Raw genomic sequence first — 14513 nt, forward strand, 5'->3', positions numbered from 1 at the left:
TTTAAGCTTTGGCTCTTTTAAAAAAGTATGAAAACTTCTATTTAAACAACCACTGCAGTAGGAAAAGTATTATTTAACTTCCTAATTGGATAGTTGATTGACTGGATTAGACTTTCAAAATATTTTCTGGACAGCGTCCTACTCGGAGATGCCTTTTGTTGTGAATTGGTGCAACAAAATAAATAAAAAAAAAAAAGTACTGAATTCAGTGCAATCCCTCTAATGACGACTGTGAGCAAACTACAGCCAAACCAGTTAAGTTCTCAGTATATTGGTACATTTACAGGTAAATAAAAGCTTCAGGAGTAATCCTGCACAGTGCTCACTACATTTTTTTTAAACTCTAAACTCTGAACAGTATCAAATCTTCAATGAATAAGGCAATATTAGAAAAATTTTAAAAAGTACAAATAAAAAAGGGTACCCAAACTGTGCTCACTATGTGAGAGAAATGTTCTTTTTATTTATTATTATTGAATATTTCAGATAATTTGAAACCTAAAATGATAATTTGGCATCATTATTCATTCAGCCTTTACCTTTATTTGGGTTAGTTGTTTTTATTGTTTTGTGTATATTTGAACAATAAAAAAATAAAAATGCTTAAAACAAAAAAGATTTATGCAGCTCCTTCTTTGTTGCTAGACTTGTAGATTATGAATACAAATAGAATCACCTCAAAACAGCATCAACATATCACTATTTTCGTCATATATTTTATTTTTAATTGATCTTACCTCCAGACTGTAACAGAAGCACCCTTTGACTGGGTCTGTGAGTTAATTGGCGGCCTCTCCTGATGGGTCAGTGCTGATTGAGCCAGCTGCGCTCGTCTCCGCTGATCGCCAACATCCGGGGACATTTCAGCCTCTCCCCGGCTTCACACGCAGTCGTCTCTGGGAGCAGAGGTCAGGTGGAGGCTCTGGCCCGCAGCACGATGGTTTCCGAAAGCAGCAGAGAGGTTGTTGAGCGGGAGCCGGCAGAAAACACCGAGGTAACGAGTGGACGGAGGCCCGTCTTTGCTCACCGCTTTTTTTTGTCTCCACCTGCAGGGCGGAGTTGTGGCGACGGACAGTGTGCTTCGCTCCTTGCTGCGCGGCCTCTTCTGGCCTTTTTCCATCGTGGTATGTCGCCTGGAAGCTGATATATTTAATAAAGGAGCTTAAGCACCGGGTTAACCTGGCTGGCACTTGCAGGTACGGGCCTTCCGTGGGTTCTGGGGACTGCTTGGCTCGCGGAAGCCCCAGGAGAGAGTCCTTCCCGGCCCCACGGCCTCTAGCCCCGCTCGCCCCAGCCTCGCCGCCCGCAAACGCCTGCGGTGGGTCAGCCGGCTGGTGCTACTCCTCCTGCCCCGCAGGGTGCAGGGCGCCCTGGGGTTCCCGGTGTCCAGCAGCATTGGTCAATCCCTGTCCCCAGGTACCGTGGGCGGGTTGCAGCAACACACGTCATCATTGGCTGCACACCTAGAAATTAACTTTAGGGCCGCACCCAGTTCAAGATGGCTGCCGCTGCCATCTGACCTATGCAAACATGGCTTTAACTGTTAATATCGCGGATTTTGACTCTAACATTTCATGTGGTAGTAGCTGAATGTGCCAACTTGTGATTATTGCGCAAGATGAAGCACATTTTCAAGGTTTGAACAAACCAATAAAACTTTCCTCTCCATAAGATCATATTTTAGTTTAAGATTTTGATGTTAAAGGTGGCAGGAGATGTGCTCCTTTAAACACTGCTAGATGTTTTTGATTAAAACAAATGTATAAAATCCTTCAAACTAACTTATAATTTTAAGGTTAAAACCTAATGAGATAATTGGATCTTAAATTTCAAACAGCCTTGGAAGATGACTTGTGTGAACTCCTCCCCAACAGAAATCAGTGTGTCTCCTACCAAGCTACATGGGAAGGGCAGCAAGCGGAAACAGGATGACTTGGATGTGGATGACTCTGGAGACGAAGAGCATCCGACCTGGGTGGAGGTGCTGTCTATGGAACTCGCAGATGAAGGCCCAGAGGAAGATCCTGACTATGAGGTTGGCACCGTTTTTCTGTGCTCTTCTGACAAATTTAAAAATGAGACGGCACTTTGACTCATTCTTGAGCGCTTGAAGTCAAATAATCTCTAATCTAAATCAAATGGTGGGCAAAATTCTGAGAAATGCAAAATGATGGAGCATTGCAGTGTCTACTTTTGAGCAAAAGTTTGAAAATGTGAAACTTGACTGCTTCATCTCTCCTGCTTTTTTTTTTTTTTCTTCTTTCCAGCCCAGTCCTGTAGAGACTGATAGTGAAGAATATGCCTCTCACAACAACACGGAAAGTGAGCTTCAGGTGTCACAGGAAGAAGTGACTGGAACTGTAAACGTGGTGAGATTGCAACATTTTTAATTCATGGTAATGAATGTGGCATAATTGAACGTTCTGGATTAAATTTATCTTATTTTTGTAGGTTGCCACCAAAGTGTCCAGCTGTATTTAATGTCTCTTTTTTGTATGTTTTTGATAATTCAATAAAACTTTAAACTTTTTTTTGTCTTGACATATTGTGGTTGGCCACTAGATGGCAGTGATCTATTCATTTTGAGTGGATGTGATGAGGAAACTGGTGTAAATTTAAAAAGGATCAACATAAATTACTCAACTTTATTTATATATATATATCACTTTTTTTTTGTAACTCTTGATGAATCAGTGCTGCAAAAATCTGCTCTGGCTGCATTTTCAGGACTACACTGAAAATGCAAAGATGGTTAATGTATGCAACTTTTCTGCATGCATCTAAGGAGAAAACACTCCGCAGGTGAAAAGGGAAGCAACTGCCATGTGGCCCTTTTTTTTTTTTTTTTTTTTTGAATGACAGCAATGCAGTTTTTGTGCTGCCCACAGTGACGCTTCCGTCCAGGTTTGCTGAGTGTAAAGCTGTATTTATGAGAGTGGGTGGCAGGCCTCTGAAGAGCCTTGTGAATCTCTCAAAGTGAACAAGAACTCATTTAGCAATCAGCCTCTGCTCTCCCACACAGTATTGTTTGGTTTCCTTCATTGTGTGTTAAGGATTATATACAAAGACTGATGTAAATGAAGCTGGTGGAGGCACTTTATTTGTCCTATTATGCAGAAACTTTAAAGGGAAATGATTTTCAGCAGAAAAATCTGATTGAGCACCAGATTGTTCAGCCTTGGAACCCAGAAAAATAAAAAATTGGGTATCTGTCAAATCTGTCTAGTGTGACATTGTTAGAAGTTTATTTTCTTTACTTCACCTGTATTGACTTCAATGTACTCTTTGCAGAGCTTGAATTAAAACCTCAAAATATAATTTGGTTTTGCAGTTTAGTTAAAGTAGAATTAATACATTTAAAGCTTTCTTAGTACTTGAATAACTGGTGAAACCTAACACTTTGTGCTTCGTCTTTAAATGATTGTTTAAGCAGGTAGGATGACTAAAGTTGTGTGCTCAGTGGCTGAAGCAATCAATTTTTTTTTTTTTTGAAGCCTAGATGCAGCTGAATAAATTCAATGACTAATTTATTGAGGACTAATGCCAGCTGACAGTGGGACAGAGATGCAAAGCAGCAATTTGCTTTTTGATGCCACATCTGTTGCGGAAACGTTCTGATTACAAGCCCAAAACAAATAAAATGGTGGGGTAGGAAACATCTTTCTGATGTCTTTATCAAATGTATCAGTTTCCTGTAATTTGACTGCACAGCTGTTCTGCAGGAGTCCACATTAGCCCAACACCTACTGTATCTGTGACTGCTGCTTCCTTTACAGGAGGCACATTATTCAGTGAATGCCGACATCCAGCTTTCAATTAATTCCTCAAAATTCTTGAGCTTGTTGACTGATTTTTGTGACTTCCCTTTTATTTCTGGTCCCTCGGATATAAATTTCACTTCCGGATACTCGNGGTGAAAAGGTGGCCTGACTGAGAGCACGCTGGTTTGAATTAAATGCTTGTGCGTGTCTTGTGGAGGAGAGCAGTTGCGGTGAAAGCTGGATCCAGAAGACGATGTGATGGTCTCCAGGGGCTTCTCATGGCTGTCTGAACGTTTGAAGGGTAGCCCGCTCAGCAGAGGCAGCCGCAGAAGGCATCGACCTCCGTTTTCTGTTTCGTAGCCAACTGAAGCCCCTCGTTTTAAAACGCGAAGCTCTGCCTTTTGCTTTCAAAGTGCAGTGATGAGGCTCCTAGAACCACAAGGTTTCCAAGTAGGACAAAAGCTTTTTGCCTCATGCAGAGGTGGTGTTGATCATTTTCTGAAATGGATTTCTGCAAGCTAAGAGATTTAAATGCAGTGTGCTCATGTTGTATTTAAACACTTTTAAATGATGTCATAAGGTTTTTTTTTATCAGCTTTTACCTGATTCAAGTGGACAGCTGAAGTGTTGATGCAGCACAGATGGTTATAAAACCTTCCTGACACGCACACATGCACACCCAGCGGCACAGCTAGGACTCGGTGACATCGGCTTATTGTCACCTCAAATGAGTGGCGGCAGGTGCCGGCTGCTCCCCGGTCTGACCTGCAGGCTGCTGCATGCTGCATCACAATGTGACTCCGACTCGCTCCTCTGCCCGTGTACTTTTCAGCTGCAGCGCTCCTCGCTGTCCCTCGGTGCGCTCATGCGGTGCGATTCACCTTACCTGCGGCCTAATGACTGTGTCCCCCCCGCAGATTTCAAGAGCATCCATCACCTTCGGAGAACTAGAGCGGGAAAAGAGGGACGGAAAGTACAGCGACCTTCTGTTAGTCACACGCCCTCACGCTGCGGACGGTGACCCCTCAAAGAGTTTCAGAGGGGAAGAGAAGTAAAACGTTTTTTTGTGAAGTGTGAGAGTTTTGTTAGAGGGCAAGATGAGCTAATAGTGGATGAGCAACTGTCCCCCCAGGGCTCTGTCCCTGAAGATCATGTCAAGTTTCGCAGCAAGACGGAATTGCTTAAACTTACTTTGAAAGATAATATGACGTGACAGCAATTTCTGTCTCTCTTATTGCTACTTTTATTCCTGTTAGATATTTCTGTACAATAATTTGATGCTGCCACAGTCCAGTTTATCCTCTGAAGTCCAAAAGACAAGCTGGACAGCCTTGTATCACACCTTTGTCTTGATTAATGAGCTCCTTAAAGTGTGAGTTTTGTGGAAAGATTGAGTAATTATTCTAATCTGTTGCACAGAAAGCTCTTTGAATGACCTCAGGAGGAACAGTTTAATTCTAAACTAACAACTAAGCTGAAGGTATTATCTCATTAGGCTGTGACTGTTGGAGACAAAACCATGAAAACCCCCCCTCAAATTTTCACTTGGCGTTTCACTGCAGCAGCTAGATGTAGCAGTTCAGGGGTACTTCCTGCAGGAACATTTCTGCCAGAAAGATTGTGTATTTTAATGATACCTGCATAAAGGTTTAGAAAATAGCATTCATACAAACCACTTTTAAAATTTTTGAGATTGAAACTTTAAGTTGGGAGCAATTCCCTTTGGTTTTGGCTCGGCTCTGACTAGCCTTTAGCTCATGAATTCAATCATAATTACATTCTTTCTCCAAACTGAGACCATTCAAAGAGCCGCCTAAAACAGGTAAGATATTAATTGTTCACAGCTTTTCCACAGAAACCCATCTCAAAAGTTCAGGAGCTCCCTTTGACAGCTTTTGAATCCTAATTCACAAGCCGAAGCTTTTGTCCTCTGATGTCCGTGACCTTTGACCCTCTTGTGTTCACTTTGTTCACAGCAGCTTCAGTTCATAACAACAACCCATTCAGCTGGAATGCTGTTGGACTCTCAGAATGGTGCATTAAAGATGGTAATTTGTGCTCCAATGGAGGGTTTTTTGCATTAATTAAAGCCGTCATTTAACCCAGCATTGCTCACTGGTAGAAAATATTTTAAAAGCCTGCCGTTCAGTCGACAGCAACATCACAAAGCTAGAGCGTTTTAATGCGAAATACGATGCTGATTACTTTAATTTGAAGCGTTCAGTTCAGTAAATGTTTAAATGTCTTTAACGCCACTGAGGCAAGAAATCTGTGACAAACAAGATTTTTTTTCTTACACTTTGTTGGATAAAAATGATTTCTGGCTCCAAACAGAAACGATATAAAAACTGCATTTTAATGAGAATGCACTCAGCCCACTTTCCTGCAGCATATCAGCCCTGCTCACAACTCTTGAAGTAGCTTCTCGGCTAAAAGCAGATGAATCAACCCGGATGACTCACATTCACCGTTGGCGCTGTCTTCTTCATCGTGAATACTGAGCAGCACTATAAGCTGCTTTTCTTGAGCACATCTGCCAAATGCTGGAAATCTGAAACACTTCATGTTTGAATTAATGTTAGACAATTCTTGACTGCAAGTTGGGTTGTGTTTCAGGCATTTTCTTTCCTCTTAATTTTCCTTTATAAGCAAAACTGAGGCGTAAAACAATTTTTCTTTTTTTTGTTTTAGTAATTTAAATAATACGTGACAAGTCCTCAGTGAGAGGGAGAAAGTTAAAATCAAAGCTTGAACTGTATAAAACTGTCGGCGTCAGCTTCTTCCTGACAGTAGGGACAGCTCTTGAATAAATATGCTTTGGCATCTTCCACCTTCTGTTCTGCAGGAGAGATTGTGCCTCTGCTTTTTCCTCCCAGCTTCGAATATTTGTACAGCTTTACAACCGAATAATTACTTTGTCTGCTAAAAATACAAAATTAGCTAAAATTTGGAGCCTAAAAGGTTCTTCTTGCAGCCTAACTGTGAGCGACAAAGCTGCTGTCCTGCAACATTTCATTTTATGTTCCTGAAGGTAAAGTGTTTCTCGTGTGCAGTAATTTCACTTCAGCTGTTCCAGCCGGTCAACCATAGCTGTGGCTTTTTCTGGCTTTGGGAAACAAGACTTTGAGGATTTATCTTCCTCATGTGGAGATGAGAGGCGGCTGTTTCCTCTGACTCTGCCGAAAGAGGACCTACCTGATCACATAACAAACACGAATAACAAAACCTCGATCAGGCTCATTTAATCCCACCAAAAACCTGAATATGGCAACAATCTGTGTTTTGCAGCACAGCTTTGCTTTAGGAATGTTTCTATTGGCACGAAGTACTGACCACAGATGGAAAACCGCTAATAATAAATGCAAGAATGCAAATCAACTCAATGGGAACAGTTGGCTGTGATCACAACTGGAAACCCTGTCTGTTACGGCAGTAAGGTGTAGCTTATTTTAACTCAAATCTATGGGGTTAAAGTTCACCCACTGAGACTGCCATGACATGACTGACAGCACAGAATGTTTTGAAGGTGTGTGCTTGTGATGCTTAAATTGATGGACCTGTCAAATTGGTTTCTGAAACCTATTTGTCCCCCCCCCCCCAAAAAAAAAAAACCATCACCGATCTTTTATGCTTTGCAGAGTTGAACACCTAAGACTTCACCTTTTCAATGATGAATATAAATACACCGTATGAACAAAGGAGCACAAACTTTGACCTGTGGGTTCATTAGACTCTGTGTCAGTTTCCCACAGGTGAATGTAAGCATTCTTCAGCTGACTTTTCTCATTTTCTCCTATTCTGAGGAAGCAGGAAGTTTTACTTTCTAGAAACTCTGCCATGCAGCCTGACTACCTGAAGCCATGTCTGATTGTCAGAACGTTTCAAAGCAGCGAAATGTTAACACCGCTGCTGAGTTCTCCTGCTTCAACTGGGTCAAAAGGGAAGTAAAGATGAAAAAAACCTAAACTGTAAGCTCGGATCAGTGCAACACTGCAGAGAGGAGATGCATGATTATGAGAACTTCAGACAATAAAATACAAGACTTGTCATTGAAGAGTTGGCACTGAGTGCTAATGAAGAGTTATTATTAGAGTAAAGTTGAAATTCCTCCCATCTGAAATGTTCCACTTTTTTTTAAACAAGATTCTGGGGCGACCTGCGAACCACGCATTTTCTGTCTCAGGTGTGAAAACAATGTCTTTTTTTTTATCCCGTCTATGATCTGTACTGTTAAAATCAGTGTATTTTTTATGTTTTAAATTCTAGTGCAGAGCTAGTTCTTTGATGTTCTGTTTGGATTCTGATGTTCTTCCCTCATTATTTTACGGCTACACTTCCTGCTTGTTTTACTCTGCACACACCAGAATGTTTTAGGATGCAACAGCTTGAGATTCTCCCCAAATGACCCACTTTTGCGTGTTCCTTGATCTGTTGCAGCACCCGAACTAATATGCTTCAACTACAAGCTCACCAATTAATCTATATTTCCATGCTCGTTCCTGCTGACGCTGGAAAAAAACGGCTCCTGCTGCAGGAGTCGAGTTTATGTTGGCGTTCATTTCAAAAGTAGGACAGGTAAATAGGATGGTGGGGCTCAGATGGTGAGGAGTTCTGTTAAGGTAAACAGAAAATGCCCTGCGGAGGATTATTTTATTTTATTTATTTTGTTGCTGGAGCTGAATAATGGCAGTTACACCTCGTGGCGCGATTGTTAAGCTTTCACTCACAGGAAGACCTCGCAGATGAACCACATGTGTACACAGACACAGAGCACTGGAGCTAGTCAATTTCGAAATCTGCGTCTTTGATGTGGCCACTGGCACTAATGGGATTTGTCACCTATTCAGTCAGAATTACAGCAGTCCTTGTTCAGGGTTTGTGCGTGTTTACACACAGAGACACGGCTCCCAGCAGCAACCTGACTAACTGCAGTTTGTTCCTATCAGTAAATCAACTCGTTCATTAAATATTAGTGATACAACCAATCAGGATTTTGTGATATTTTAGCCTGCATTCTCAATTTTCAAGTCGGATGAGTGCTTTGCATCACTTACACACACCTACTGACAGAAAACGTTCAGCACCCCAGATGAAGTGGTGGAAGCGAAATGAGACTGCACGAGTTGAAAGGTCATGTGAAATGTTTAGAATAACAGATCTGGTAGACAATGAAGTTGGCAGTACAGACACTCTGTTGGTCCCGTGTCTGTAGGGTGTGGCACCTCCTCAGGAATGGATAATTTGGGGCAGAAGAGTCACCCAGCCTTTGAATTCCTTCTTGCAGCAAGTCAACTCGCAGCTGTTTTAACTGGCCTGCAAAATCTGGCAGATTGGCACTGGATCGATTTGTACTTTTGACAACTGGGGAACGATCAGGAGACTTGGTTGACCTCAGGAGGATTTCAACATGATGCAGGCTGTCCATTGACACACATCCTGTGTGTAAATGAAAGACCGCAGCAGGGTGTTCTCTCAGCAAGCATATGATATGTGAATGCAGGATGTCAAACACTTATCTCTGTGCTGCCAGGGTCCCCCGAACCACCACCACCACAGGTGACCTGAAGCCAGTGTGCCTTCATAACATTGGCAGGGTTGGTCTTTTGGTCTTGGTGTTGCCACATGGACACATGGTAATGCAGATTCAGTATTTCAGCAATAAAATTCATTGCTAAACACATGATGCCACTCATCATCAGTTAATTCCTCCTGGTTACTGTAACACATCAAGCCTAGCTGACCCTGTTCTAGTGTCAATGACAGCCTGAATGCACTCTTAGAAAGGAAATTACAATGTTGTTTAAACTATAATAAAAAATAAAATAGATTTTAGTGTTTTTCATTCATTTTTAATAATTGAAAAAGGAAGGGTTTATTGTATTAGATGAATAATATGAGATTTTACTGCTATTATTGTGACATCTGAACAACCCACATGCCAGGTAAATTACATAATACAACCACCTGGCTTCATGCAGGCCACGATGTGACCCCTAACTCTGTCTAGAGCTGGTAATGTCTAGTAACTATGGGGCATCCTCTGTGTCTGATTAGTGACAAAGGGTTTGGTGGTCAAAGATACTTTCTCGTTACCCACTGACTGGCAATTGGACACTCCTGCAACTGCCTGATAACACTTTAGCTCCACAAATACCCTCTGGTAATTGTTCTATTTGCACCAGCTTCTCGTACATCAAATCACTGACAAACTTTGTCAGTGTGTGACACAAACAGAAAATTATGCAAAGATGTAAAAACTTATAGCCTCAGTCTTAAGGTTGATGCAACCCAAAGAGTTGTAGGCTACAGAAAAATGGCATATCCAGATTGTTTTCTTTGTGACATATTTCTCTGGGATCTCTGCTGTCAGGAGACACCGCCGTTGAATTCATTTCACGTTGCCTCATATGTCATGCCTCTGCTTATGCGCTGCATCGAGTTTATATTTTCAATTTTTTTAAAGGTTTTTCTCATGTGTGAATCGATGTTTATGCTCTCACACTGATGGAGCTTTAGCCGGACTGCTGCTGTGTTTATCAACTGAATTTGAGTATTTTTTTTTAGTGGAAATGTTGACAGCAGTGAGGCATGACTCAAGGAAAAAAAAACAAAAAACTAAAGCCCCCATAGTGAGCTGACACTTGTTAGAGCTGAGAGAGTGCTTTTAAAATTTGGCTTGTATGGACGGAAAGATGCTGCGATGTAGAGTGGTGTCAATGTAGCTTTTGTAGCAGAGACAGGACTCAGAAACTGTGGATGTGCTGCTTCACTCCAGTGTCCTTACACAATATTAAAAAAAAAAAAGTACGAAAAGAAAGTGGCCAGAGGCATGAGAGCACAACTGAACTGCCAGGCCTGAAGCACTCCTCTGATACCTGGTGGCACCAATAAGGCAGAGGCCATTTGACAGCTCTAAAAATAAGCAGGAGGCGAGAACAAAGTGGTGACTGCACAAATGAGTGGGAACAATGGAAAGACCTTTCTGCTTCTTGTATCGGATCTCTGAAATGCATTGGGCGGGGGACAAAAAATAGACCAAAGCAGCTCCCGTTGACTCATCGGGCTGAGTTTGGTTGGTTGTGGCGGCCAGCCTGCTGTTGCCATTACATAACTTTTGATTTATAGGAGTGGGCTTCCAATCTATTTCCACTCCCGCTGCCTGCCACCTTACAACACCCCCTTCTCTCCCCCCTCCTCGCCAACTCTCCCTGCACCTCCTGACATTTCCAGCGGTTTTCATGTGAACTGAGAGCGTTGAAGGGTTCAGCTTCAACTTGACTGGCTGTTCCTCTGAATGGGCTCTCCGGGCCCGAGCTCTAACGAGCTTAAAGCAGAGTGAGGGTCAGCAAGAAATACCAGCCTGTCAAATATATTTTCATCCTGCCAATGATCTCTGGTGCTATTATCTGTCAATATTATCTGTGTTTACTTGAAGGAATGCATATCACCCGCTACCTTTAATACCCAAGTTTTAGACTAAGATCATCTTAGACAGAAATGATGGAGTTATAGCCATCCAGATGTTAAAGTAGGTTTTGTGAATGACTCTCAGCTACTACCACATCAAATTCTAGCTAAATATTTGTGAAATTGACTGACTTACGGCCAATCTTGTGGGTTTAAGGTTGGCTGGCTGTGACAACCATCTTAAATTGAATCCAAAAGTAATTTTCTTCATGTTTCAAATTTATCCAGTGATTCAAGAGATTTTTTTGGTAACAGACAGATACACAAACACAGGCAAAAACATCAGTGCCCGCTTTTTGGTGGAAAACGATAAATATAGCTATATATACCTATCAGCTGATCCAGTTCATTGTGTAAGTCTAAAGGGGGAACATGATCCCTCTTCTCTCCCAGAAAATCCAATTTCTGAAATGTGCTCTTACTGATAGCAGCTATTATTCCAACTCAGCAAGGCCCGAGTGCACAAAATGTCTCCTTTTGTCCACATCTAATTGGTTTTTTATTATGTCTACCCTGCTTCGTTGGCTTGTATCATCTGAAGTGATTTGGATCCTCCTCGTCTGAGCTGGTAAAGCCGGCTGGAAACCACAGTAAAAAAGAAACATAACCCCAGAGCTTTCTAATCCACCCACCACCCTCTGCACCGCTTCAATCTGCATATGATGTGGGAGGCTATTGTGTGAACTCACTGATCTGATTCGAGCTGCACACACTCATGCCCACTTATCATTTAGAAAAGCTACCAGAGCTAATCAAAGCTCTAAAAAAGGGTTTTTACACCATTAGTGCCGTTTCTCCTGACTGCTCTCCTTTGCTTGTCTGCATTTCGGTGAATCAAAAAGCCCCTGAAAGGCCAACATGACCTGAGGCTGCAGACACTAACGAGACATATTCTGAGGACAACAATATTTGCCTGCCTTTCTTATTTTCTACACTGCTTATCTCAATAAGTGTGACTAAATGTCACATCAGTGTCAGCAGGGTCTTTATGAGGTTTTGTTGCCTGCGGGTGTGTCTGAGCTCCATGCTAATTTCCAGTTTTAAATGTGGATTTATGACACACTTAACCTTTTTCATTCAAACAGAACCAAAAGAAACACTAAGAGAGACGATGATAGTGTCTTTGACCTGTCTTTTTCTCACTCTGATAATCATGCGCAGGATTTTTTTTTTTTTACTTGCTGCTAGATATTACTATGACCACATTGCTATAATGATCTTTAAAATTAAATGCATATTATAATTGAGAGTTCAAGTTATTTTTTGGTTGAAAAGTTGCAGTGAGTGACATCCCATCTGCAGTGGAGTCTCTGAAAGGGAGTCTCAGCTGCTGCCACACCACATTTCAGTTCTATAGCTTTAGAATTCACTGAGTTTTAGCCTTTTATGTGTTTGCTAGTATTGATTAGCTGTGGTGGCCTTCTTGAATCAGGTTGACTCCAAATATTAATGAGTTGTTGATGCACATCCAGTGATTACTTCCTGAGAGCTTCATTATAATCTGTCCAGTGGCTCATGAGATTTTTTGCAAAAAGACAAACAAGGTTGACATGGGCAAAGACCATTATCGGCCTTTTGCCGTTGGTAGCAGGTGTACAGATTTATATTGAATCTATTATTTTTTGGCTCATCTTCTGCCTGCTGGAATTAGGTAGTGTAAAGTCTTTCAAAATGATTGTCTTTTGGGGTTTTTTGTACTAAAGGTGGATGTGAGCTGCGGCAGAGTGAGATTCAGTAATCCTGCCCTATATCCCTCCCAGCCACAGACTTCTTATTTACTCTTGACAGCTTCAAATTGAAAGTGTGATCACATTTTCCACACTGTTCCTCAGTCGCGCTCAGTTTTAGAGCTGACCAGGTTTGTGCTGCAGGAAAACTGAGGTTTTTTTTTTTTTGTTCACCTCTCGTTTCTCTCCACGCCTTTCCCTCCTGACATCTCACTTTTCCTCTGGCTTCCTCGCAGCCTTCGGGGAGCCATCAATAGCTGACCCTGACATTGTTATATTTTCTAGGAGACTTCCAGACTCCTCCTGTCTCTCGGCGGACTGGACTGGGCAGTCCATTAGTTTGGGCCTGAAGATAGAACAGACAGAGGACTTGAAGTTGGATTAGCAGCGCAGAGGAGATAAGGGATGGATTAATCGAGGGCAGGGTGTTTCTTTAGGTGACAGTAATGGACGACTCTGTCATTATTGTCTGATGAGATGGAAGAAAAGACCTGACAGCTGAGTAAATGTCTGCAAAACAGCAACAGAAAAAAAATAAATAAAAAATAAAACTCATAACTGCAAAAATATAGCCTGAAAGGGATAGTTAGGGTCTTTTTAAGTGGAGTTTGTAGAAATTATATTCTTACCCAAATTTTAGCATTTCCAAATAAGGGCCACATAGACGTACTTGGTTAGTCATTAGCTGAGTGTTACGTACTCATTACCTACATTTCTTTGGCTTACTAGACTCACAATTACCTACAGATTAGCTAATCATTATCTAATGATGAAAAAAACAACAACTTTCATTTTTCACCTCATCAGGAGGTGATGATTAGCTAATCATAAGTGTGGGAAGCTGGAAAATGTAGGTAATGAGTAGGTCACCATGACCTAATGGTTTGCTAAGCATGTCTTTGTGGCCCTTATTTGACTTTTTCATCATCAATTTTACATGCATGTTTTTACATAAAATACTGTGATTATTGTCAAATTATGATCCTGGCTCCAAATGAAGACTACTCAAAAGAAAACCTCAATGGAGAATCCAGTGTGCTGGTGGCACATCTTAAATTACACCCTTTAACCAGGGTAAGGTGTTTTAACTTAAAACAAACAAACAATTCAATTAGTTTTATTAAATTTGAGCATATTTTAATCCAAGCAGAGACTGTAACACAAAAGCAGCTCCATCTAAACACACACATGCACCATAATTTAACACGCATTAACATTTAAATTAAAACAAAATGTGCTAAAAAATAATCAATACTTCCCTTCCTCTTGTTTATTCATTGTTAAATTCTGACCGATCGTCTCAGTCCACTCACACAGAAACACAGCACCCAAATGGCTTTTTTTGTGTCCTTGCTCTGGAAGGAGAAACAGGAAACCCACTTGCAGCCTGCAGGCAGGAAGTGTCTCTGGCAGTCCTGCACTCGGCTGGTGTCCTGGCTTCATGCCCGGTCATGGTCTGCTGTGATGTTGTGGGCAGCAGGTCGAGCGCTTGGCTGGACCTCACATTGCCTGTTAGCTGCTTCTGCGGCACGTCGGCCAGCAAGTGAGGACAAAGACA

At 41.7% G+C, this 14513-nt stretch overlaps 1 protein-coding gene across 2 annotated transcripts; it reads left to right on the forward strand.

Moving 5' to 3' along the window:
* Positions 1 to 806: 806 nt before the first annotated feature.
* org (oogenesis-related gene) lies at positions 807 to 2530 on the forward strand. 2 transcript variants are annotated; one of them, XM_017407139.3, is made up of 6 exons: positions 807 to 961; positions 1053 to 1124; positions 1197 to 1416; positions 1875 to 2035; positions 2268 to 2369; positions 2452 to 2530. In XM_017407139.3, the coding sequence occupies exons 1-6, from the start codon at positions 938 to 940 to the stop codon at positions 2479 to 2481; spliced, it is 609 nt and encodes a 202-aa protein (XP_017262628.1). In that variant the 5' UTR covers positions 807 to 937; the 3' UTR covers positions 2482 to 2530. The 2 variants fall into 2 exon arrangements, with proteins under 2 accessions (XP_017262628.1, XP_037829985.1); XM_037974057.1 differs by having other exon boundaries at positions 2268 to 2366.
* Positions 2531 to 14513: the final 11983 nt, after the last annotated feature.

The sequence above is a fragment of the Kryptolebias marmoratus genome, linkage group LG24 (assembly GCF_001649575.2).
Source record: "Kryptolebias marmoratus isolate JLee-2015 linkage group LG24, ASM164957v2, whole genome shotgun sequence".
In the NCBI taxonomy this organism is placed as follows: domain Eukaryota; kingdom Metazoa; phylum Chordata; class Actinopteri; order Cyprinodontiformes; family Rivulidae; genus Kryptolebias; species Kryptolebias marmoratus.

What these genes read in the sequence shown, in the direction of transcription:
- org (XM_017407139.3), top strand. Translation starts at nt 938, where the DNA reads ATGGTTTCCGAAAGCAGCAGAGAG. An exon ending in TCTGGCCTTTTTCCATCGTG is followed by an intron (nt 1,125 to 1,196) that starts GTATGTCGCCTG and finishes TGGCACTTGCAG; the next exon opens with GTACGGGCCTTCCGTGGGTT. An exon ending in AGGAAGATCCTGACTATGAG is followed by an intron (nt 2,036 to 2,267) that starts GTTGGCACCGTT and finishes TCTTCTTTCCAG; the next exon opens with CCCAGTCCTGTAGAGACTGA.